At 35.8% G+C, this 24,765-nt stretch overlaps 3 protein-coding genes across 3 annotated transcripts; all 3 read left to right on the forward strand.

The window, feature by feature from the left end:
• The first annotated feature begins 3,664 nt into the window (after nt 1-3,664).
• LOC120336654 (cytochrome P450 26B1-like) lies at nt 3,665-8,309 on the forward strand. Its single transcript, XM_039404384.2, has 7 exons — nt 3,665-3,718; nt 3,913-4,104; nt 4,882-5,085; nt 5,173-5,336; nt 6,501-6,852; nt 7,608-7,747; nt 8,015-8,309. The coding sequence occupies exons 1-7, from the start codon at nt 3,668-3,670 to the stop codon at nt 8,226-8,228; spliced, it is 1,317 nt and encodes a 438-aa protein (XP_039260318.2). The 5' UTR covers nt 3,665-3,667; the 3' UTR covers nt 8,229-8,309.
• A 6,018-nt stretch (nt 8,310-14,327) lies between these two features.
• LOC120336200 (protein rolling stone-like) lies at nt 14,328-20,586 on the forward strand. Its single transcript, XM_039403819.2, has 3 exons — nt 14,328-15,580; nt 16,586-16,820; nt 18,314-20,586. Exons 1-3 carry the CDS (start codon nt 15,488-15,490, stop codon nt 18,814-18,816), a joined length of 831 nt encoding a protein of 276 aa, XP_039259753.2. The 5' UTR covers nt 14,328-15,487; the 3' UTR covers nt 18,817-20,586.
• A 188-nt stretch (nt 20,587-20,774) lies between these two features.
• On the forward strand, nt 20,775-21,947 carry LOC120336199 (protein rolling stone-like). The gene is made up of 2 exons (XM_078110309.1): nt 20,775-21,006; nt 21,392-21,947. The coding sequence occupies exons 1-2, from the start codon at nt 20,814-20,816 to the stop codon at nt 21,898-21,900; spliced, it is 702 nt and encodes a 233-aa protein (XP_077966435.1). The 5' UTR covers nt 20,775-20,813; the 3' UTR covers nt 21,901-21,947.
• The last annotated feature ends 2,818 nt before the right edge of the window (nt 21,948-24,765 follow it).

Here is a 24,765-nt window from a genome sequence, read left to right on the forward strand (position 1 = left end):
CGGAAAATAGTTTTATTTTGTTTTGATAAACCGCACGCAGTCAGGAATCGGAATCTCGACTTATCTTTTTTGTCTAGATTACGACATTAATTTTATTAAAATCCGGGATTCCAAGAAACCAAATTTTGCCCTCGAGAAAAATTTAAACCGCAGTTGCGGTCTTTGTTTTATTTAATTCAACGTGCGATATGGGGGCATATTACGTGACGGGCCGAACATACTGGTACCTCTGTTTTATGGGTGACAAAGTCTCTTTCCTAAAATTTGTGCATTGATTCTTTGGCAACCATTACAGTGGTTCAACGGGACTCGAACCCTCTTTGCATAGACGTTTTTTGCATACTCATCGTGCGTGCTAATGTCATATTTTAGATATTACAGTTTTCACAAAGCATGGGTCATTCGACTGGAAAGTAATATGATCGCTAGAGAGTATGGGATAGTCGAGAAAACTAATAACATTTACATATCCGAACATCTACAAATGCAAAATAACGATTTTCTATTTCGGGTTTCTTTAATCGATGTGACGTCACATAGTCGACACGGCAAAGTGACCGAATGTTGAACCATGGAATTGCGTGCCTTCATGTGACATAAAACGCGTGCTCGTGTGAATGATAGAAATTTGTGCATTCTTGTTTACCTTTCATATGGTTCACCCGGGGGTCATACAAAAAGGGGCACGGTGTTTCAAAAAGGTCACGCAGACGGTAATATCGGATTTGAAGAGCAAATTTAGTTCAATTGTCAAATGCTTAACAACAGTTTAATAAAAATGAATAAGGTTCAAAGACTTTAATAGGCCTGACATAGCCTAAAAGGACACGGGTGGTTCACCGGGGCATAGGTCAATAGTTCACGTAGATAGTAGGTTCGGATAGACAGAAAAACAGTTATAACTTCTATGTATTTATACTTCAAACTTATATATACTCCGAACGTTTGACCGTACTTTTGACCCGTATAAAGGCACCAGAACTATTTTGAATAACGACTAATTTTCGTTCCTTGATGCTAAAAAGGAGGATTACAATATATAAATATCTTAAAAAACGCAATTGATTGGGAGATTCTAGAGTCTAGAGTAGACTATTAGAATAGGTAAGGATTGGAATTGACCTTAAATTTGCCATAGATAAATCTGTATTGCAGATCAATTGCCGAGATAGGTCCCTATATTATCCATGGTGACCCTATTTCAACTGTAAGCCGATACGTTCAACCCCCGATTTACATGCACTTTGAAAACCACCGCAGTACAATAACTATATTGAAAGAAACCTTCTTTTGTTATTATTTTTCCCTTTGCGGGGCTGCAGCAATTGCAAATAGAAAACCACTGGTGATGATACATATTTCATTCGTTGCTACATCCTAATACGACTTGGGCTTTATAAGTTTAAGTTCCGATCAAAATTGATATAAGATATACAGAAAGGCATAATGAATAACATAATGAAGTATTATTTTAAATTATCTTTGATGATCTCAAACCAATTTCAATAACTCGAAAACAGCTGTGAAGTATTATAGCTTTCGAGAAGTTTTTGTAATATATATTCGCATCCAAATCTCATAATAATTTAACCAAACTTGACAGCGAAAAATCATCATCACTGTATCACATTCATAAATTTTCCTCATTATTTGGTCAACTTACAAACTGCTTGATCAAATATAAAAAGAAAAAAATTAGTAAAAGATTTTATATTTACAAATTTCTCTTTCAAATAAAAGGATCACGTACTAGTATGCGCTAGCTGTCTTCAATTTATCATGGATTCATTATTGATAGATAGATGGCCCTTGGAAAATTTGAACTCCTGTTTATTACCTACCTAGGATTAATCTAATAGAGTTTTGGAATAATAGATCCTCCGCATATCGCCATTTTGATTACCACGTTGCGTTATACGCTATGTTGTGGTCCAAAAGGCAAAGAATGTAGAACAATCTCAATAAAAATGAGTTTGTATTTTCTATGTTCAATGAAAATACATGTATATTTTTTTTCCTGAGATTATAACATTATCGACTACTTACAGAAAACACAAAGTGTAGAAAATATTTAATCGTTCCATATTTGATCATGTGAAGTTTATTCGGAATCCGTCATATACTTGCTACCTCTTCACTGTCGTACATTATAGGTGGGTAACGGGCACTGGTCGGACACTGGCCTATCCAATACTAAAACCGAAGGTTCATGTTATCAATTTTGATGGCCGCCAATTTTCCGAGACCATTGTACGTGTAACTTTGCAGCGAATAATCTACCATCGTCCAAGAAAAAAAGAAATAACAACAACTAGTCTATGTGAGAGAAAAAAATGTACTTTTTCTATAAAAGGTCAACGCGGTCGAAAATGTGAATATCACGAAAAAGTTTCTTTTCTTATATTTCAAATTTTCAATTTTAATTCTGCCAATAGCACAAAAACTTGGGTATAAAAGTTTCGGATAAAAATGATTATCTCAGCATATAGCAAGAACTTCCGATGATGAATGTGAAAAGAACTTTGAGATATCGAAAGCATCACCAGTTTACTAAAACAGTTAAACTGCATTGAAACATATTTTTATATTTTCTAAAATGGGTCTTGAAGATAAATGTTAATTAGTATTAGATTTTAATGTTTGTAATCACGAATTACCAATCAAATCGTTGATGACTAGAAAACGATGCAACGAGACAGGTATTCATTCTCAAATACCAAATGACAGCAACAATACAATATAGTCGAACTTTATATTTGATAAATCAATATTTCAAAGATTAATTAAATTTTTTTTTTCAATTAAACATGTGAATAAACTTGAAGTTAATTACATACACCGAGTTCAAGCAGATAATGTGCTACTTCGAGTTCATCGCAAGTCTATTAAAAGCATATATTTCGATGACATGTTACATTTTTGTGGCAGCAGCTGCAGGTTTTTTGCTCACCAAGTATTTGTGGAAAATTTATATCCTGGTATCGGCCAACGATTCGGAATCCGAAATCTCTGTAAGAAATCTGCCTATACCTCCGGGAAGTTTTGGACTGCCGATTATTGGAGAAACACTATCCTGGGCGATTGAGGTAATGGTGATAATAACATTCTTAAAGTTGAATTTTATAATTTGTTGGAAAGCAGCACTGGAGCTACCATGTGTATGAATATTCTCGCAGTTTACCGCCCCATGAATCGCAACAATTTTTGACTTTCCGTTTCGAGTGGATTAATTTTTATATAATTTTCTACAACAATAACAAGCAGAAAATTTTATATAAAAATTGAATGTTCTGTGTACTGTTTTAATGCGTTGGCTGTGACGTTTTCACATATGTAACAAGTATGGATAGGATTTATCGAATTGAACGAAAATTTGAGGCATTATAGGCGATTCCAGTTCTGAGTCGCCAAAGATGTAACACCAGTCTCGGTTCATGTTCACTTACTCTAGTTAACTGTTTGCTTCATGCTAGAAACATATACCTTATCAATGCGAGCAAATAATAATTGTTTCATCGAATTTTGTGAGATAGGAAGATTTTTGACTCATTAGTGCATTTATTGGAAAAACATTTGTTGATTATTTAACATGAATATTTTTGGATTGCAGGGAGTTACATTCACAACTAAAAGACAGCAAAAATACGGAAAAGTGTTTAGCACACACATGCTAGGAAACCCGACTGTGAGGGTCACAGGGGCGGAAAACGTTAGACAGGTAGTATACATCTTAAATACATCCATACTTAAAATCGCTTGGATATTGTAAAATAAGTAAAACAATCGCGAAGCGCGGCTTGTACATGAAATTAACACAAAATGGCGAAGCGTCAAATATTCGAGAGCATCAGCTTTATTTTGGTAAATTCTAACTAATATCATACTTGCAAAATTTTATTTTTTATCACACAGATACTACAGGGTGAACACGTAAATGTGATATCGGTATGGCCTTATACGTTCCGTACGATATTAGGGGGAAAATCAATATCGAATATGAGCGGTAACGAACACGCCTACTTCCGAAAGATGGTAATGAAAGGTTTCACACATGCTGCACTGAATAGCTATATATCGTACACAAAAAAAATTATCAACAGAAAGGTGAAGCTTTATTTTTCTATACTCATCCATGAACATGGCTCAATACAAGCATCTATTTTCAAGTCGCGAGCTACCAAGTTTGAAATTAACATGAACATTCCGCTTCAGCATATCTACCCAATTTTTTACATTTCAGATAACAAATGATCAGTTTACTTGCTAGGATAGGATAAAATTACTTGTAGGTCTGAACTGACCACATAGCTAAGTTAATCCAATGACTGTGATTTTTGATGAAGTGTATGGTAATCTATTCTCACAGACTGAAAATAATATTCCAAAATAAAAATATCTGTGTTCTTCATTATTGATATAATCTTTATTAAAATTGGGTAATGGTGGAACAATGTTTTGAACAACCTACCAGCGCTCGAAATTCGAATTACCATTGAAATTGAAGTAATTGATAATTTTTAAACATTGTGCACGAGCAATTTTTATTACAATATGCTATTGTTTGCTTTTTTAGGTATAAAAATATGATCAGTAAAAATGATCACGATTTTGTTCCAATAAGTCATCGGCGTGCACTAATTATTTCATTTCAATTCATACACGATAATCAAAATTTGGCTTTCTTTTAAATTACAAATTGGTAAAATAGAAAAAATTCTGCTTAACAGACTAATTGACAAGCATCAGAATAGTATTTTGTTCTGGAGAGAACAAACGAACTTGATACAAGGAAAAATGATCAATGAGATAATAGTTTTATACTTTCATGGAGAAAATGTTTTGTTTATTGCATTGAACAACGAAATACTGCAATATTTTCAGGTTGGTTTATGGAATAATTTGGACGAACCAGTTGATATCCATAACAATATTCTGGAGATGACTTTTGAAGTATCTGTGAAAGTAATGACCGGACTTCAATGGAAAAATCAAGAAGAAATGCAAAAGACATGTCACATATTTCAAGAGATGATTAGAAATATTTTCTGTTTTCCATACAATTTACCATTTTCAGGATTTCGGAAGGTGAGATGGTATTTTTTTAGACAATATTACAGCTAAAATTTTGTTAATTAAAATTATTGCAAAGCCGTAAAGAATGTTACAATTTAGGCACAGAATAGCAGAAATTACATACATGCCATTTTGGACCATCACTTGAGGAAGAAAGTTGAAAGAATAAATGCCAATGGAAACGAAAAAAGCATTGAAGAAACTCCAGGAGAAAATGACGTTATACAGCGTATACTGGAAGCAGACATGATGGAAAAGATAAAGTAAGATGGATGAATTATAATGATTGCAAAATGGATAAATACTTAAAAGTTTGAAATGATATATATGTATGCCAATTCATCGTTTAGATCAGGGGTGTCAAACTCGTGGGTTTTCGAGGGCCGCATAGTATTTTGGGAATTGCGCCAAGGGTCGCGAACAGTTTTTGATATATTTTGATAATGTATACCTTGGGCATATTTTAAGATAGATGTAGTTTGTGACATATATTGTAATGTAATTAAACAGCCGAATAAAGTTTTATTATGTTCTTAAATTTCAAATGCCGTTCACATATTAATTTCTTGCATTTTACTATTATTGCAATTTACTGTATTTATTACAAAAAATCAAAAAAAATTTTGTACAACTATCCAAAACATTTTTGAACAAATATTGATAAGGAAAGAATATTACATACACTAAAATGACCTAATCTAAATGTATAAACCTTAAATTTTACAAAATACAGAATAAACTCAATGTTATTCATTACATTTGCCCTGACGTTTGGCATCTCTATTGCGCCAACAGCTTGCTAATATCAGGCTGAAATGATTTTACAGCACCAACTCTAATTAACGAGGTCACATGATCATCGGTTAATTTAGATTTTAGATCATTTTGAAATGCAGAAATATTGCAACACCCATTTTTATTCAAAAATGCCACATTTTTCATGACTCTGCGTTTCATTTAATCACTGAAGTGTTTTCGTCAAGTATTTTTTGCTAGCTTGAGGTGTATTCATCATAATTGAATCAAAATGTGAACAAAAAACTGTAATTTTCCAAAACTACTTTCAGTAAATTGTCGTATTCTGTGTGAATAATCAATTTCACTTTGAAAGGGTTGAAAATGTATTACCTTTAAATAAAAAACCTTACAAAATATTACAATTATTGTTAATCGTTCGAGGGCCGCATTGGAAGTCCTCTGGGGCCGTATGCGGCCGGCGGGCCGCGAGTTTGACACCACTGGTTTAGATATTCAAATAAAGCAATGTCGGAAAATTTTTATAACAATAAACAGAATAAAAGTTCCAAAATTAATATCAATCTCTTGAACGCGAAGAACAAGTATTGTCTAATACTTCGACTCATAAATAAATCAAAAATGTTTTTCATTGTTCCAACTTGGTGGTAATTAGTATTGCTATATTTCAGATCAAACGGGTCGGAAGAAGAATCTGAAAACGGGTACAAACGACATAAGAAATGTGGATTCAGTATCGATGAGCTGAAGCAAAACGCTGTCGAACTTATGTTTGCTGGATTTAAAACAACAGCAAGTGGTATTTCATCACTTATTATACAGTTGACAAAATATCCAGATGTCAGAAAAAGGATTGAAGGAGAGTTGAAAGAAAATGGCCTACTCGCTGAGGGTTCTGTTGTGACGAGCTTGGAACAAATTCAAAAATTAACCTATCTCGAGCAAGTTGTGAAAGAGACTTTGAGAATAATGCCGCCAATCACGGGTGGATTTAGAAAGGCACGGAAAACATTTCGAATTGGGGTGAGAGATTCAAAACAGATAATCATATAAATTGCGTTATATTATTCTAATTTTATATTTCCAATTGCGGTATATCATGTAATATCTTCTGTCACTCATATTTGCATCTTCACTGTTCACAATGAGGAGTGACCAGAAGTACGAGAATGATATAAAATGACTTCTGGTTATTTTCTCACAATTTGACTTGAACAAAAATAATTTGAGAATTAAAGTTTTTGGACACGAAATTTACATATGGATCGTTTTGTTAATATTATTATGTTATTGTTGTTTGTTAATGTTTTAATTCTTCTTCTTGTTTTTCTCATTAACTATACTGGACCAATTGCTTCGAAAATTTCAGTGGGTAAATATTTCATTTTCCGCTAAAATGATATTACTTTTATTCATTCCTGTGGGCTTCGTTATTTATCTCTATGGGATTAGTTTGTTACGTGCGATGACGTCACCAAAATTTAAAATTGCGCGTATTGTGGCAGTTTCATGCTAGCTGCGATCTGGTTGTCAGGCAAATTTGTGAAGACTGCGGTTCCTGGAGTCTACTGTGAGAGTACTACTTAATTTTGGCTTTTGTGTCCGTATATTTAAGCATCACTCTCTTGCTTAAATTTAGGATCCCAGAATGGAGTTTAACATTTTTCGGAAGGGCTGACAAAGAAATGAAAAAATCAGATTTTCTATTTTATTTGCTATACCACCGCAACACCAAAGTGTATTGGATCAAGTAACTAATTAAATATATTTTTCAACAGAATTATCGAATTCCAAAAGCCTGGACAGTGATTTATGACATCAGAGGCACTCACAAAAACGAATTTGAAAACAGCGATGTGTTTGACCCTGACAGATTCTCTCGTGAAAACTGGACGAAAAACAAAGACAATAGATTCCGGTAATCCTTTTCACAAACGAATACTTGCAATTGTTATTGGACACGTATTGGACCGATGTATCGCTGTTGTTGTTAATATTACCCGTGTAGTTATTGTTGTAAAAAATACCGTGTTGGGCGGGCAAACTGCTCCAAGTAAAATCTGGCGAAGACCATATTCAACCATCCTAATAAACATCTCTTCAATTATCCTTACCTGTGATTTTCTGTTCCTAAAAGTAATGAAGTCTGCTAGTTTCGGTTGACAATCTTATATTCTTTTTTTAGTTGGATACCCTTTGGAGGTGGACCGAGAATATGCCCGGGCAACCATTTCGCCAAACTTGTGATCAAGCTAACGGTCATAGAAATGATAGCACACTTTAAAGACTGGAAATTTTCCGGTGACGAGGAACCGTCTATGTCTGCTATTCCTATATTACAACCTCGCAACGGTCTTTGTATGAGACTGAAATCTCGCCGTGCTCATAATCACGGATAGAAGATACAAGTATTTGGCAAATACAACCAAAGAAACTTTGACAAATATATATCCAACTTTTATTCATTTCAGCATATAATCCTCAATCTGTAATCTAGGGGGATTTGGTGATCTATGGCAGGGCTACTCAACTATTTTTACCGAAGATTCGCATACAACTTCAAAATTATTTCGGTCCAGTCTTTCCAGAATTCATATATCGGCATCCTTAAAAACGCACACTTCCTCGACCGGCTAATGATTATTATTCAATCAAAATTGCTTATTATGGTGTTATAGTTCTTTTCATATATATTCAAAACTACAAGAGTCATTTTATAAAAGGAAACTTTAAAAGTGGGGCTAATGTTCTAAAATAAAGAATTAGGTGCGGTCCGAATCAAATACTCGAAGGTCCAGATTCGGACCGCGGTCCGCCAGTTGAGTAGCCCTGATCTATGGTATTTCCGACATCCTATAAATTCTGTAATTAGTCGGTTGTTTGAGTTTTTATATATTGTTTCATGTTTGATTGTTAACTACTGGTTGGATGATGAATAAACAATTATCTATCCATCATTCACAAAATATATCCATCATTCAAGTATCCTACTTAAATTGTTGTTGTAGAATGACTTGTCTTTTTACCACTTGATACTTGGGGATTCGCCTCTTTTTTTACGCAAAATTAACCTCAGGCGAACCTGCCATTTTTGCCCTTTCATTATTTCATCGCTGGCACAATGAACCAAATTACTTTCGTGTTTGCCTGCATCAATATACGACGTGATGAATGTTCGAATGATAAATTATGGGCACCATGTAAAGCATTTTGATCTTCGTCGAATATGAATACTGACAACATACTACTAACATCTTCTTTAAACATTTTGTGATTTGTGCAAATACATATAATAATTAAAATACTTAGTTATGTGTAAAATAATCTTCATATTTAAGTCTTAAGCCATAGAAAATCACGACGCCGATTCGAAGGTGTTTTGAATGTTTTTGTAAATGTTTATATTACCATGTTGCCTAGAAAGGATTTTGTAACACGAAAATTCGACTCACCTTTACAAACTATATTAATTAACAAACGCCCAGCCATTTTTGTGTTCAGCTATTAGGCATATTTTGATGCGTTTTAGGTATTTCCCCGTCACGAAAATAGTACGGCCATGTTGTATCACACCACAATTATTTGATGCCATATATCTGCTATAATTCAATTAACCTATCCCTGTCATACAGGCCTTGTCTGCTCAAAGTTGCGTTCAACATGTTCATACCAATTATAATGGTATACATTAGTCCGGTATTATACCTTGTTTACATTTAGAAATAAAGTAACTCCGTCACCCACGACATTTAACAAACCATCGCTACGCTATATATATATATATATATATATATGAATAAAAATGAATATAAAAATGCATCGGCGTCCTTGCTTACTTCTGTAACATTGCTAATTAGTAAGACATCAACGGCGACGTAACAATTAAAATTTCAGCAGTCGCTTCTTTCACTCGGAGAGATTTTTCTGGGGCGGTGGTAAACAAAAGTCAAGTTCTCTCGACATCACACACGATCGACCGACCACTAAAGCTGCGACGAATCAGGTGTTGTCCACCTCTGCCCTCGAGTGACAAACGCATACAGAAGGGGAGACGCTTATTATCAGTCGTTCTGTCTGTCTTTCTAGATGTAGCGTCCAAACGGCTTGATCAATCTGGATGAAATTCTTCACGTGGGTTTTCCTGTCACTATAGTAATGTGCGTTTCATAGAAGATCCGGATTGTTTCGTTTTCATTACAACAACAAAAAACGCGCCAATCGCCGATTTTTCCACAATTTATTGTCGCTTTCTCGTCAACCAAGTCAAAAATTGAAATTTCAAGAACTCTACCTCTTGCAGAAGAAAATACCCCATAACTGGGGAAGTATTAGGGATTTTAGTGAAGATTATTTCAATTATTAACTTCAGCACAGGGTGATCCAAACTGCGGCCCGCGGGCCGCAGTCTGTGCGGCCCGCCGAATAATTTTAGCGTACACTACTAAACCATTGGAATATATTTGTATTTATTAGCAGAACAATTTTGATTTATTTTTAAACTATTCCAACTGGGAATAGTTCTTTTCCTAATCCCGATGTCGGGATTGATGTTTGTTAAAATCACGGAATTTCATTGTTGTGTTTATAAACGTCAAGACGGTGCCTATATGGCAGTGCTTCTCAACCTGTGGTGAGCGTGCATGAAGAGCGTTGCATTATTGCAACAATTAACTTTTGAGTTGGTTAAAATATGGCGGCAACGCTTTATCTTACATTTGCTTCCAACGGGTTTATAGCGCTACCAGTTCCTGTCTTAAGATCACCCTCGACCGCTACTTCCACCTAAACAAAACGATGATTAAAGCTTTTCAGCTCTGACGGCAGACCACACAAATCATCTCGCGATTTTGCATGCAATTACGTTATTACTTTATAGTTTATACAATTAATACGTTGAAACTTTGCACAAAGGTCTAAAATGGGTGTAGTGTCATATTAAATACTCCGCGAGTTTCTTTTGCCATTGGTCCCAACCCCTGAAGAGAGTTTTGTCGGTGGTACGCGACCAGAGTAAAAAACACAAAAGTGGTACGCATCAGTAAAAGGGTATCAAAAGGTTAAAACTACTGCTATATGGGAATTACGTCTTGTGATCGATAAAAGAGGAATGAATTGTCTTGTGCAGACTGGACCAAGTCGATGAGATGGCTCGCGTCAAGAAACTCCTCATTTGAAAAAACGTTTTGTGCCTCCTCTATTCACAAGCGTTGGTCACGTGACAGCAGTGACGAACCGCAGAGCTGACTTAGTTCCGCGCAATCCAGTTTTTTTTATATTTTTTATCTGGGTGTGAGGTCCCAACTTGGACGGACTTGGTTGTTTTTGATGGGAGCACTGGGCCTGCTCACGCTACAAGTAATAACTTTTTTCAAATATAACAATTCATCATACAATGAGTGTAGAAAAAAGGTGACCGAAGTAAACTAAGATGAAACGTATTTCCTACACACAACAACGTTAAGCCACAGTGTCTGGTGTGTTTTCTAGTAATATCCGTCAAGAAAGAATATAATTTTAAGCGACATTACAAAACCAAACACGAAAAAAGATACCAAAAATATCACGATATTTCTCGGGATTCGGGAAGCAATTTAAAAAAAAAAACTAAAGGCTTTATATAGGTTCCTTGAAAAACTGATTAGAACGATAAGCGCTCATTCTTAAATAAATTTGAAGTGAGTAAATGCGCGATGTTTTAATTACTTTTGGGTTTTCTCCGACTGTGGCCCGCGAGACCTCCTCAAAAGGCGGCTCTTCAACCTCGCAACCATGGACCACCCTGCTTCAGCGGTTCCATTACATTTGAACCCACGTACATTTGAACCCATGACAATTGCACCTGTATGCTATTGCACCTATGGATTTTTTTTTTTGTTTCACGGATTGTTAAACCCATACTAACCCTAACCCATGGGTTTTAGCATCCGCATATAGATTGAACCCGTGGATATACGCATGGGTTCAAATGTACATGGGTACAAATGTACGGTCACCTGTAACCAATTGTAACAATTTATAATTTCGGCTTGTTACGTCACAATGGTTAGAAAGCAATTTTACGTGATCTTATCCCGATATCGCTCAAAATTATTCACGAATCGAGATAGTACATAATTGCTCTTCTGTATGGTGGCCCATCGTTGTCACGCGTAAAATTTAAAAAAAAAATGAAAAAGCGAAAATAAAAAAATAGTTGTGAAAAAACATAAAAATAATTGAAAAAAAAGAAATGAAAAAAAAAAAAATTTAAATTAAAAAAAAAAATTGGAAAAAAAAACGAAAAAAAAAACAAAAAAAAAAAATTAAAAAAAAAAAAAATTTAAAAAAAAATTAGATAAAAAGAAAATCAAAAGGTTGACAACGATGGTCCGCCTCGTGGCCCATCGTTGTCACGCGTTTTTATTATCAGAAAATTTGATGCTGCTTGGGACCAACGTTGTCAGGCCTAATCCTACACGCACAAATGTGTTTCCTGGGTTTCTAACTCACTACTGATTTTCATGAGCAATATTTAATAAATTGAACATGAAAATGTTCTATAAATTCTTCATGCTACAAGTTCAACCACAAGCAATACAATTATAATAATGATAAGAGAATATAGAATTGAATACGAAAAATTGTTTTTACGTGTAGAAGGTAATTTAATTGGAAAATGCTGCTTAACTGCTCAGTTGTCTGGACACTCGTGCGATGCCGGTGCGGTACCGTCTGACCATGCAATCACTCATGAAAGAATGGGAGATACGGATAGTCTCGTAGAAAAAGACTACTGAAACACTCTCTGCGCCTGCCCCATACCGTACAGCCGTAACGTACCGATCCAGACAAATGATAAATCGCCCTTGCTCAACCATTTATTTCAATTCATACCTCGACTCACTATATTCTACTAGGATCGAGGTATGGATTGAAATAAATGGTTGAGCACGGGCGATTTATCACTTGTCTGGATCGGTACTGTACGGTATGGGGCAGGCGCAGAGAGTGTCTCAGTAGTCTATATTCTACGAGACTATCCGTATCTCCCATTCTCTCATGAGTGATTGCATGGCTACCGGTACGGTCAGACGCAGAGGGACTATAACTGACTACCGGTATTTGGTAAGACGGTACGGTACCGGCATCGCGAGTGTCCAGACAACTGAGTAGTTAAGCAGCATTCTCCAATTCAATTACCTTCTACACGTAAAAACAAATTTTCCGAATTTTCGTATTCAATTCTATATTCTCTTATCCTTATTATAAATATATTACGTCTTGTTGAACTTGTAGCATGGAGAATTTATAGAACATTTTCATATTGAATATTGCTCAAGAAAATCAGTAGTGAGTTGGAAACCCAGGGAACACATTTGTGCGCGTAGGATTATGCCTGACAACGTTGGTCCCAAGCAGAAGCAAATTTTCTAAAAATAAAAACGCGTGACAACGATGGGCCACGAGGCGGACCATCGTTGTCAACCTTTTTATTTTCTTTTGATTCAATTTTTTTTTTTTTTTTAATTTTTTTTTTTTCAAATTTTTTTTCCATTCTTTTTTTTTCGTTTTTATTTTCAATTTTTTTTTTTTTAATTTTAATTTTTTTTATCATTTTTTTTTTCAATTATTTTTATGTTTTTTCACAACTATTTTTTTATTTTCGGTTTTTTATTTTATTTTTTATTTTTATTTTCAATTTTACGCGTGACAACGATGGGCCACCATACTTCTGCAAGAGATATGCAGCGTTGTTCGGACATGTGGAAGTATTTTAGAAAACGCGATTTCGTTATCCATTTATGTGACAAATTTTTATTGTTCGATGTACAAATTCTACTTCGAGATATTATAAAGTAAAACGGCATCATCTGCGCACTTGTTGGATGCCATTGAATATACGATTTTGCAAACTGATTCTGAATTTATCATTGTATGTTTTCATATTCATCAATCTTGGTACTTCAATATTTCTTTACATTTATTGAGACCTTACCCATACAGTTAGTGATCTTCTTTTGAATCAAACGCCACAGGAGAAAAATTCGCGATGACGTAATCATTTTTGAAGAAATTGTACAGTATAAAAATGATTTGTACCTGAGATGTCAGTTAACGGTTAAAATAAATCGTAACCGTTAATCATCTAAAATTAGTCAACCGGTCAACCATTCCGAGGCCTAATGTTAACATAGCTTATATAGTAGCATACATTAAATATTGGACACGTTTAGTGGACATAACGATCGTTTCGTTGTTATGTTGTTCTTTACCACGTGTTGAAGTAATCGCTTTTCTTTTTGATTACTGGACCAATTGCTTTGAAATTTTCAGTGGTTAAAGATAAAAATTTTCTTCAGAAGGCTATTACTTTATTTTTTATTTTGCTATGACGTCATCAAAATTATTGCCATTAGGTGGCGCTACGTGTCCATATATTTGACCATAGCTCTCTTGTTAATAAATGTGGTGTTAAAATTGTTCCTATCGCATAGTTCTAAGTTAAGCTCCTCATATAGAGCTTTTAGCTGTTTTTCAGATTTCCATTTTGCTGGCCCATTATAGTTGCAGCCGTGCATGAGAATATGAAGCTTTTCAAATCAAACGCTAGCGGCTGTAGCCCTTATCGTTGAACCTCATTATGCTTGCAGGAAGAAAAATATTCAGATAATTTACTCTCGCCAACGAATGCTACATCCTGGAACACGAAAATATCTGGAAAGGTGCATGGACACATAGGAAATGTGACGAAAACTTACACCCAACACCAAACTCTGAGGCCCGAGCCATACAAACAATGACTACGGGTTGGGGAAATTTTGACTACAGCTCCGAAACTTCAATAAAATGCAATTTCGGAAACAAAACTTTGGCGTATGCGAGCCTTTTTACAAGTACTTGAGAATTCTTAGTCAACTCAATGCTTTTCGAGTTTCAGTCGGAAATTCTGACTTCAGGCCTGGCAACAGCTGGTATTTTATATCTTTAGAAAAACATCCTACATTGTTCTGACGTCACAATCAATCAACCATTATCAGTCAACAAAAAAACGTCAACAATATTTTAATGACATCTAAAGATTGACGAAAGTCGAGCTTACTGTTTTTCATGTTTGTGATAATCGCATTGTTTTTTGGGACTTAAAGGTGAGACACGGCGGATGAATATTGGGGAGCTGCTTATAGTGTGTAGAATAAGAAGCTGTTTACCTCACACTCGGCGTCGAGAAATAAGTGCCGGTAACGTACTCTGTGTACATATATATTAAAGCGCTGCACTATAATTTCAATATTTTATATTCACGAAATATCATAGTCCAGTCATAATTAAATTTATTTTAGGTGGATCTATTGATATTTATTTTAGTATTTTATATGCTGATATCTGGGGCGAGTATTCATTTCCCTGGGTTACTGTTTGAAAAGAGTACAATCATGTAGTGAAGTGAACGAACGGACATCAATGAGACGAGTTCGACAATCGTTTCACTAAACTGGTTTAGCGTTTGTGTATTCGTCTATTCCGTACAATTGTTATCATATGAGACAAGTACGGTGGACGCGCTTGAATAACCAGAAATATTTCGATCGTCATGTCGTCGACATATCAGTCGGCGGTGGCTCTACAAGAGTAGGCGCACGACAGGTTCAAGTAGAGAGGAAGAGATTATTATAAAAATATGGCATGCAAATCAATGAAGGAAGAATTTTCTTTTAAAAAAATGGGATTTTCATGTAACGACAAAGAAAAAAGATCTTTTTACGTTTCCCAGGTAACGTTGTAATTTACAATAGTATTTTTGTTTAGCTTTTCATGTTTTACTAATGTAATAAAACAAATTGAAAATTTATGAGCTGGAATCGCAGAAATTATTTTTAAATCTGCACGGCATTGAAAATACTCGCCGTTTCGTTTTGAAAACTTGGCCAATGTGCATCTTGCATTTAGTCTTTAAACGCCTTTAATATATATTTAAAAAGCCAGTTAGGGTTTGAATTCCAGCGCAATCTACATCCCAAACTCGAACTGGATAATTACTTATTTTGGGGGGGGGGGGGGGATACTTTCTACAAAAGTTCTTTTTTGAAGAATTTCCTCCCTCTTAAGATTTGACGTTACCTATTGCAATGTCAGCGTGGAATCGTTTATACTTAAAACGATATTAACTAGTGCTTTTTTCGCAACAATATATTTAAATGCATAGCTGTTATCTGCCATCGGGTATTTCCAACTCCTGAGTCAAAGCTCATAAATTTGCTTTAATTAATCTATATTTAAAAATAAAAATCGATGGAATGAATTGAAAACAAATAAGTCGACAGCCAATCTCAACTAGCTGAAGTGTGATTGAACACGCATACTTAGCTTACAATCGGTAATCCACAGCGATTGGGATTATTCGGATAGAATAATATTCTAGCTTACCGCTAATGATTAGCCATGTTCATGGTTCGAACTAACAACAAAATTTGTAATGAACATCGAAAACTACTGGAAATTCGTGTCTCCAATATTTATCATATTTCTATTGTCGAAAGAAAATTTGTATATTCGTGTAATTCAGACTTGACAATAGTTGTTGAAAATATGGTTGCTAGAATGCATTGTTTCTTATACAGAAATGTAATCGAATTGAGTCAAATAGCACAAATGATAAAATCTGGAGCGCTGTTGCAATATATTGATTTCATATGCAATCAACAATGATGCTCTTTTCTCTCGTTCACCAAAATTTGGTTTTATATGTCGATGTAACCAATGTATTTATATGTTACAGTGGGGACAAAATCGTGCAGTTTTCTTCATATATCGTCTGATGATTGCATTGTTATCACTTTCGTGGACCATAAGTTTCTACGTGTATTGGAGTATTCATTGTAAACGGCATGTCGCTAATGCATATCGATATATTACTTTATGGTCGGATTTCCTCAGAACAACATACTTTACGTCGGCCTTTGTGCTGTGTCTAGTGGGGCTGGCCAACGATAAACGGAATATTGCTGAGCAAGGTAATTAAATGTAGGAATGAAAAGTATTTTGAAACATCGGGATGTCAATAGTTCATACCCAAAGTCACGTTCCATCGGTACTCCGGTACTCAGACAGCAAGAATTTATCTTAGTAGCAATCATTGGATTAACTTTTGCTAAAGTTTGCAAACATATTTCGCAACACTCACTTATCTTGAAAGACATCGTGATTGTCACATATTGTATTCTAAAACAGTTCTTCAACTTTTTACTTCGTTTTATACCTTTTTCATTTCTTTTTTACTTCGTATACCCCACAAATAATAAAGGTTATTTGATACTATAACGTAGTAAAGAGTTGTTTGGTAAAGTCATTACAGAAGTCTTTCTTTGATCCCAGGATATTACGTAGCCTGAATTAACGAAAGACGTAGAAATTGACGTCGATTTTATGACTTTAGCTTGTATTCAGAATTTTCGAATAACCTACACTTAGCACTTTCTGTATATATCTCCGACACTATTTTTTGTTGCGTGAATGGGGTCTACTCGCTCCCATAATTCACCTTGCAATTACAGTACTTGCGAAATAGTGAATTGCAATGTCGAACGTTAACTGCATCTGTTTCGAAAACAAGAAAATGCCTGCAGAATATATTCGACGTCGAATATAGCTGGGAACTCTAGTACACCATTTGTTTTTGTATATACTCGGGATTTGACTTGGTATACACTTGGGATACAGTATACCCGGTTCAATAACACTGGTATAGAACATCTCGGTATGGATGTTAATCCCCATGCCCGCCTCTGTATGTCAAAGGTTGTTAATGAACTGCCCTCTCTGTGAATATGTATTGCACTGATGCTTTAAAGTCAGTTGAATAAGCATCACGCTCATGCCGTATCACATATGATACGAATGCGTTTTCCCCTTCGAAAACCACTCCAATATGGTTTTAATTTTGTATATTATATTAAATTACGACAAAATATTTTCCCTCTTTGACAATATTCATCTGCGCAGGGCTTTTTATATTTTTTAGTTTTTTTGGTTCTTCAGCTCGCAAATTCACAATTCCCTATTGGTTGCTTTTTAGTGTACCTAATTGTTCGAAAGTAGAGATATGCTATATAGATGAACCACGCATGAACGGCTCTAATTCAGTGCTCGGTCGCGCATGCTTGAAAAAGTATTACTTGTCTTGTCGAAAAAATTATATCAGGAGACGCATCATCCACCAGTACGAACTATACGAAATACGTTTTGAGCAGACAACATGGTATTGTCTCTTGTATAGAAGAGGCTAATCCCCAAATATCACGGTCGTGATTTTATCCTTGAATAATTAATTCCTGGATACAATACGTCGTACTACAGGTATGCATTAAAATGTACCGTTAAATAATGTTGAACCTATAATTTTGTTTATCGGGTGACGGATGACTTGACATTATCATCGCTAACATATGAATTTAATTGTGAGCAGTTAAACTGCGTTGTAACATTATTTATTTGTTTTTGACTTTAGATTTTGTCAAATGGCTGCGAGGCATGGCGTGGTACCTCCACACAGTTTCTGTTCTGTCCAACTTTGCAGTTACAACATTTTATTGGACATTTGTTGCACCTACTATGCCCGACGAAGAAGCATTCGGCATATTTAGTATACTGCTACATGCTTGCAACAGCGTTCTCATTATCTTAGACCTTGTCATCGTAGCATTCCCCGTACGCTTACTCCATTCCATATACGGCATGGCATTGGCGCTATTTTATGGCGTTTTTACTATTCTTCTATGGCGTGTCGGCGACACCTCGGCAGTATATGAGATTTTGGATTGGGAAGTAAATCCTGGAGTGGCCGCTGCTCTTATTCTGCTATCAGCTTTTGTTGGAAGCCCTCTGGCCCAATTATTGACATTTGGGATATATATACTAAAAAATAAAGTTCGAAAACATATTCATAAATATTCAAGCACAGACGAAACAAATTCAATGATTGAAATAAAAACCGAGGAAGAACAAGCATGAGAAGCGGCGTTGAATCAAAGAAGGAATTCTCTTTGCTAAACATATTATGTTTATTGGTTTATTAGCCGGTGGTCAAGCTTGTCGACAATTTTCAGGCGGTAAAATGTATCATAACTTTAATCAGCATTGTAGCCCGTACTCCTTCCTACCCAGCAATTGTTCGAGAACAATTACATCAATCGTCGGAGTTTGAATTATTGTTTGTATAACCGTGATACTGTATTCACCGTTGGGTAAATTGAAAGCTCCAAATGATAAAACGCAACGAGCAATGTCATTTTAGACGCGTTTGAATATGCGTTGACATTCGCGAACAAATTTGGTTGATAGATGTAACAAACAGCTGTAAGAGGTCGGACATGGCCTTCTCTATAACAAGTGTTTTCTTCAGTAATGACAACCGCATCACTTAGTAATAATGTCGGCGGAGGTGAGGGTCTGAACCCCCTTTTCAAAATGTAAGAAAAAGTTTTTTTATGTATCATACATAGCAATTTTTCGTTGCTTGGAACGCTTTTTAGACCCTCAAGGCTCTTGAAAACCCACTCAGACAGACAGTATGAGTCAGCAATCAATTTGACATAAATTTGATATTGTGAGGACACGCGTAAAAACTTTCAATTTGTTTTGTGAGGAAAAGCCCGAAAATACAATTTACAACATTTATTACAACTTATTCAGTCGATGTACCACTGAGTTATTTTCCTTTCTCTATTTCGAGTTTCATTTTCAAAACGATAACGGAATATCATGTAGAATTGTAATATTACAAATGCTTTATTGTTTTTCATTTGGATAAATTGTTGACCTTTTATAGACGAGCCTTTATATATTGATTGAACCAAGCGTCACTGGATTTGACTTGGAATGTCCCAATATTATTTGTACATAATACTTTACATAGACAATACTTATTTATTGTTCGAACAGTGACATTCATTATGAGTAATTTTGTCGCATTAAAATATGCGGTCTTTCATAAAATTTCATTTGCACATAATCTCACTTTCTAGCATTCCTTATCGCGTAAGGCTGTTCCTCCAAATATTTCAATGAAATTGTGCATGTATTGAATATGACCTGTTGCGTAATCCAGACAATCAAAACGAGGTAATTAATTATATGATTGAGTAAAATACATATTGTCAGGATTTATATTTATATCGAACAGACGCATCCGCAACAGAACACGTCATAATTCCGTGAAAGGGTAAACCGTCAAGTTTAAATTAATAATCGGGAAGTTTTTCGAATATTAATCAAAGAAAGAACTTTGGGTTTATACACGGAGAAGGCAACTTCTATGCCATTCCATTAAAAACGTCAACAGTTCTATTAATAAACCTTGTTGTACGCATGGTAAGCAGGTAATCGGAGGTAGCAGTCAGGCGGCGCCCAAATTTAAGACCTGGGAGTGGTAACTATACCTAGTTGTTGTGAAAATCGCTGTAGATATTTTCTGTAATATTTAGCGTTTTATTCTAATAAACTAAAACTGGTCTGTGGCTGACGCGTGTTCATATTTTGGGCCTCGTGAAACAGGCAAAGAAGAACAACGATATACAATTCGTAAAGGCAAACTTACAAAATTGGACTTGTGTTCCGAACACAAATAAAAACGTTATTAAAAGATTACTTTTGTGTGAAAAAGTACAAAATATCATAAAAGCGTTTAATAGTATAATGGCCCATGGATGGTGCCGAAAAAATTTTTCATGCCGATCTTTCGGATTTTCATGTGACGACAAGGAATCAGAATCATTTTATGTGTCCCAGGCAAGTATAATATAAATTATTTTATTTTAAGACGGAGTATTTGTAGCAAAAACATAATGTCAAACAAACATTTTTTGGTAAAAAAAGAACAAAGGTTCTGGATATTATATATCCAAGTATATATTAATCTCTTCCCAGCTTAATTTATTAGCAAATAAAATAAAATTTATACTTTGCAGTGGGGAAAAAATCGCGCTGCCTTTACAGTGTACAGAGCTATAATGGCATTGAATTCCTTGGGATGGACTATTGCATATTACATATGGTATAGCAGTGTTCAACCATGGCAAATCACACACAGTTATTGGTTTCTGACGCCGTGGGCTGACTTTCTCCGAACAACGTATTTTATTGCCGTAGCGCTCTTGGTTGTAATCGGGATGCTGAACCAGTTATATATGGTGGAAGAACAAGGTGAGACAACAAGAAAAATCAGACAATCTAAAAAAATATTTGATTGAAAAATTTGGTTCGACTTACTTACAGACTGATTCAGATTGAGAGAAGAATAACATTTATTGTCTCTTGTTGGTTGTTAAACGTGACTACCTCCTGTATCTTGGCCAATTTAGTTATTGATCCCATATTAATTCTTTTTCCTTCATTTGTCTTTCTCCCGTGACCAAGGCCAAGATTACTTTTGATAGTTTTTTCAGCCTCATTTTGACTGTTGCATGATATGATTCTCAAATTAGAACAAATATGTAATAACTTCCGAGTAGTCAAATATACAATAAATAATACTAGATAATATATTAGAAGGTTTGTGTATTTTATTGTCTAATTTTCATTTCCACAGGAGGCATCAAATGGCTTCGTGGCATAACCTGGCTTTTCTTCACGCTTACGGTTGGACCTACTTTCGTGGTAACGATATTATTTTGGAGTTACGTGGCACCAGATCTAGATCCGGATATAGCATACAGTGTCATCAGCATTTTCCGACATGGAATCAGTTTTGCATTGCTTTTAATTGATTTGTTCGTCTCAGCATTTCCGGTACGAATTGCGCATGGCGTGTACATGATGGCGCTTGCTGCATTTTATGGCATTTTTACAATCATTTTATGGCGTGCAAAGGTTACTGACGCAGTGTATGGAATATTAGACTGGGAAAAATATCCCGAACTTGCTTCCGGAATTATTGTTGCTGTAACTTTAATAGCAGCTCCTTGCATTCACTTGGCATTATTTTTGTTGTATCGTTTACGAATGCATGTATACAATAGATATCACATGGAAGAATCGTCTTCGCACCATGCGGAATTGAAAACCTTGGATCAAGTACATGAAGAACAAAATTCGTGAAATGCCAACATAAATAACAACATCACGTAAAACGTAACTGATATTTATGTTTGAGACGGAAGTGTTTAAATATTTAATTAAATTATACTTAAATACATAAAAATTTGTGTTTGTTGTCTGCTTGACAATTGTTGATACTGTGGTAAACGGTAATAGGATTTCAGCCTTTAATATAAGGAAAAGTCACCTCTCGAAATTAAATTTATCTCAAAATACAAAGAAATCGGAGTCATGTCATATTTTGTGTCCATCAAATCAAGTTTGAATCGGGTCCGCCAGTTTGAATTAATAGCAATGTTAATCGTTTCATGTGTTTTTTATAAGTACAAATAACAAACGTGGGCGCTCCCGTAGTATTCGTACCAAGGTGACGCACAACCTGCTAACCCTAACCTGGTACACATACTATGTTCAGGTTGTGCGCCATCTTGGTTAGAATACTACGGCAGCACCCAAACGTGTATCCTAAGTTTAATGAGAATATATCATCTACCTTACTGAGAATTGGCGTTGCGTTTGCCCAAACCAACAGCGGTACAAAATTACCACAATGATTACCAAACCAACTACTGCGTTAAAATATTTTCTGTTTTGATTCAAATGTATTATGATGTTGACTTTGTTTGTGACATTAAAATCTCACTCTCTTCGCTGATCGGTATTTTAGCTTTTTCGCATCAACCAGGGGTATTTGATTTGTGCCATCTCGACTTTCCAATATAATGAATCAAGTGATTACAAATATGTGGTATTGCGTAGCAAAGCCATGTCCAACCCAAAAGCCTTCTAGGGCTGTAAATTACATTCCGGTTTTTCCGCGGGCCGCACGTAAATCATATGTCACACACGGTGAATTCCAGCTTCATTTTTGTGAATTATATACATATGACGAATGTAAGCATAATGAATGGTTGAAAACAGTCCTAACGTGATATCGTCTGGTATCTGTGATACTGCACAAAGTACTTATCCCAACGCCGTAATTTATGTGGAAATCTTGCAGCTACGAGTACCCAAAATTCGTAGTTTCCTGGAGATTAATGACTTTAAGTTATATTGAAAAGCAGGAATGCATGAAACATGAAAAACTACCTGTCTCAAATTAAATTGACATTCCAGACATACATTCCTGCAGCCTTGAGCTAGCAATATGTTTTGGCCGCGTGATTATTGAAAAATTTTGATTGGTTGATGGGATATTAATATTTATCATGAGTATACGACAACCATCGCAAAAACGCGAAACCATGGTGCTGAGAATCCGCATAGACTGTTATGAAACATTCAATCTATTTACAGAACTTGTTTTTTTAGTAACATTTTTTGTCACTGTGTTATTTTTGCAATGAAATCCAACTACAGCATCACCATTTTACGTCAACGAGTGTTTTTTATTCCATATTTTTCTAGGAAAAGCACTGTTGTGATACACATATATACCCAGTGGCGTAGCAAGACTCGTGGGCCTCGCCGCAAAATATTTTGTGGAAATGACCCTGAAAACTCTCGGACATAAGCTTAATCTAAAACAACGCTTTTTTTCGTCAAAAAGCATAACATGTCGCTATAAAAAGGCAATGGTAACCTAAAATTTGCTGTTTAACTTGTTTACTTTAATTTTTTCATACGTTCTTTCTCTTTTGCTCCTTTTCTGCGTTTCTGTGCGTCACTGAGAGGTTTAGCTTTCGACATAATTCTGACAACCTTCGTAGTTTTGCCGGTGCGATCAAACCACAAGACGCCGAAAACCGACCGACTCCCTAGCATTGTTACGTAACAAAACGATTTGAGCAGAACTAACATCAACGTTATAAGATGTGCATCACCCGGTTTGCAATGTAGCTTTTGGTTTGCGGCTTAAATTTCTAAATTCTAACCGCTTGGGCCTCTTTGCGCTGTGGGTCCTCCCGCGGGGGTGGATGCTACGCCACTGTATATACCATAGACATGCATTCCATCCTATCAAAGTGTATTTATTAATTGGGACCTCTCAGTGTTTGAGTTACACAAGTTTGACGCCCGAACAATACCCGTTCGTGTCTTTGTCTTTTCTATTTTGAATGCATGTTTATGTGTTGAATGTGGGTAAACTGGCGCATGTATATTTACATTTAAAAAACATTTATAAAGGTTTTGCCAGTTTCTCCGATTTTCCCAATCTTCTGTGTGTTCATTGTTTGTGTTTTGTGTATGATTTTTTTGCGGGAAAATAGAAATATACTTATACTATTCATATACTTATTACGGCATTCGTTGACTCTGTTGAGTGTTGATTCGTTGTACAGAACTCTGTGATCCGATGGTTTCGGTGCGGTGGCGCATTATATGCTATGCTAGGCTTACCATACGTCCCGCTTTAGGCGGGACAGTCCCGCTTTTCATCGTTTTGTCCCGCCGTCCCGATAAGTCAGCCAAAAGTCCCGCTTCTCCAGCATAATACACAGACATGTTCTCGTTACTGTTGTTTCTGTGTAGCGCAGCACTAGCTAGGATAGGGATAGGATTTACATATTTATCCCGGGGGAGAGGAAGGCCGATAAGACGGCTTATCCATATGGCGAACCACGGCCTCTCGTCCGGTTACCATTCCAAGTCGGGTATGGGATTAGTTTTTACTGTATTGTTTGTTTTCGGAAGCATGGACTTGGTGGTGGAGGAAGCCGTAACCGACCAGCGGTTACGTGAACCACCCAACGACGGCGAGGAGTCCAGCAATCCTCTCGCACATAACCATCCCTGCATGGGATGCGAACCCACGCAGAGTAATTAGAGGTGTGGTGGCGAGCGTATTCCTAACGCTTAGCCCGTTGAGCCACACCGCCGCGCCTTACTAAAGGCGAATGCGTTCGTTTCCCGCTGATTCCC

This window comes from Styela clava, chromosome 2 (assembly GCF_964204865.1).
Source record: "Styela clava chromosome 2, kaStyClav1.hap1.2, whole genome shotgun sequence".
NCBI lineage: Eukaryota > Metazoa > Chordata > Ascidiacea > Stolidobranchia > Styelidae > Styela > Styela clava.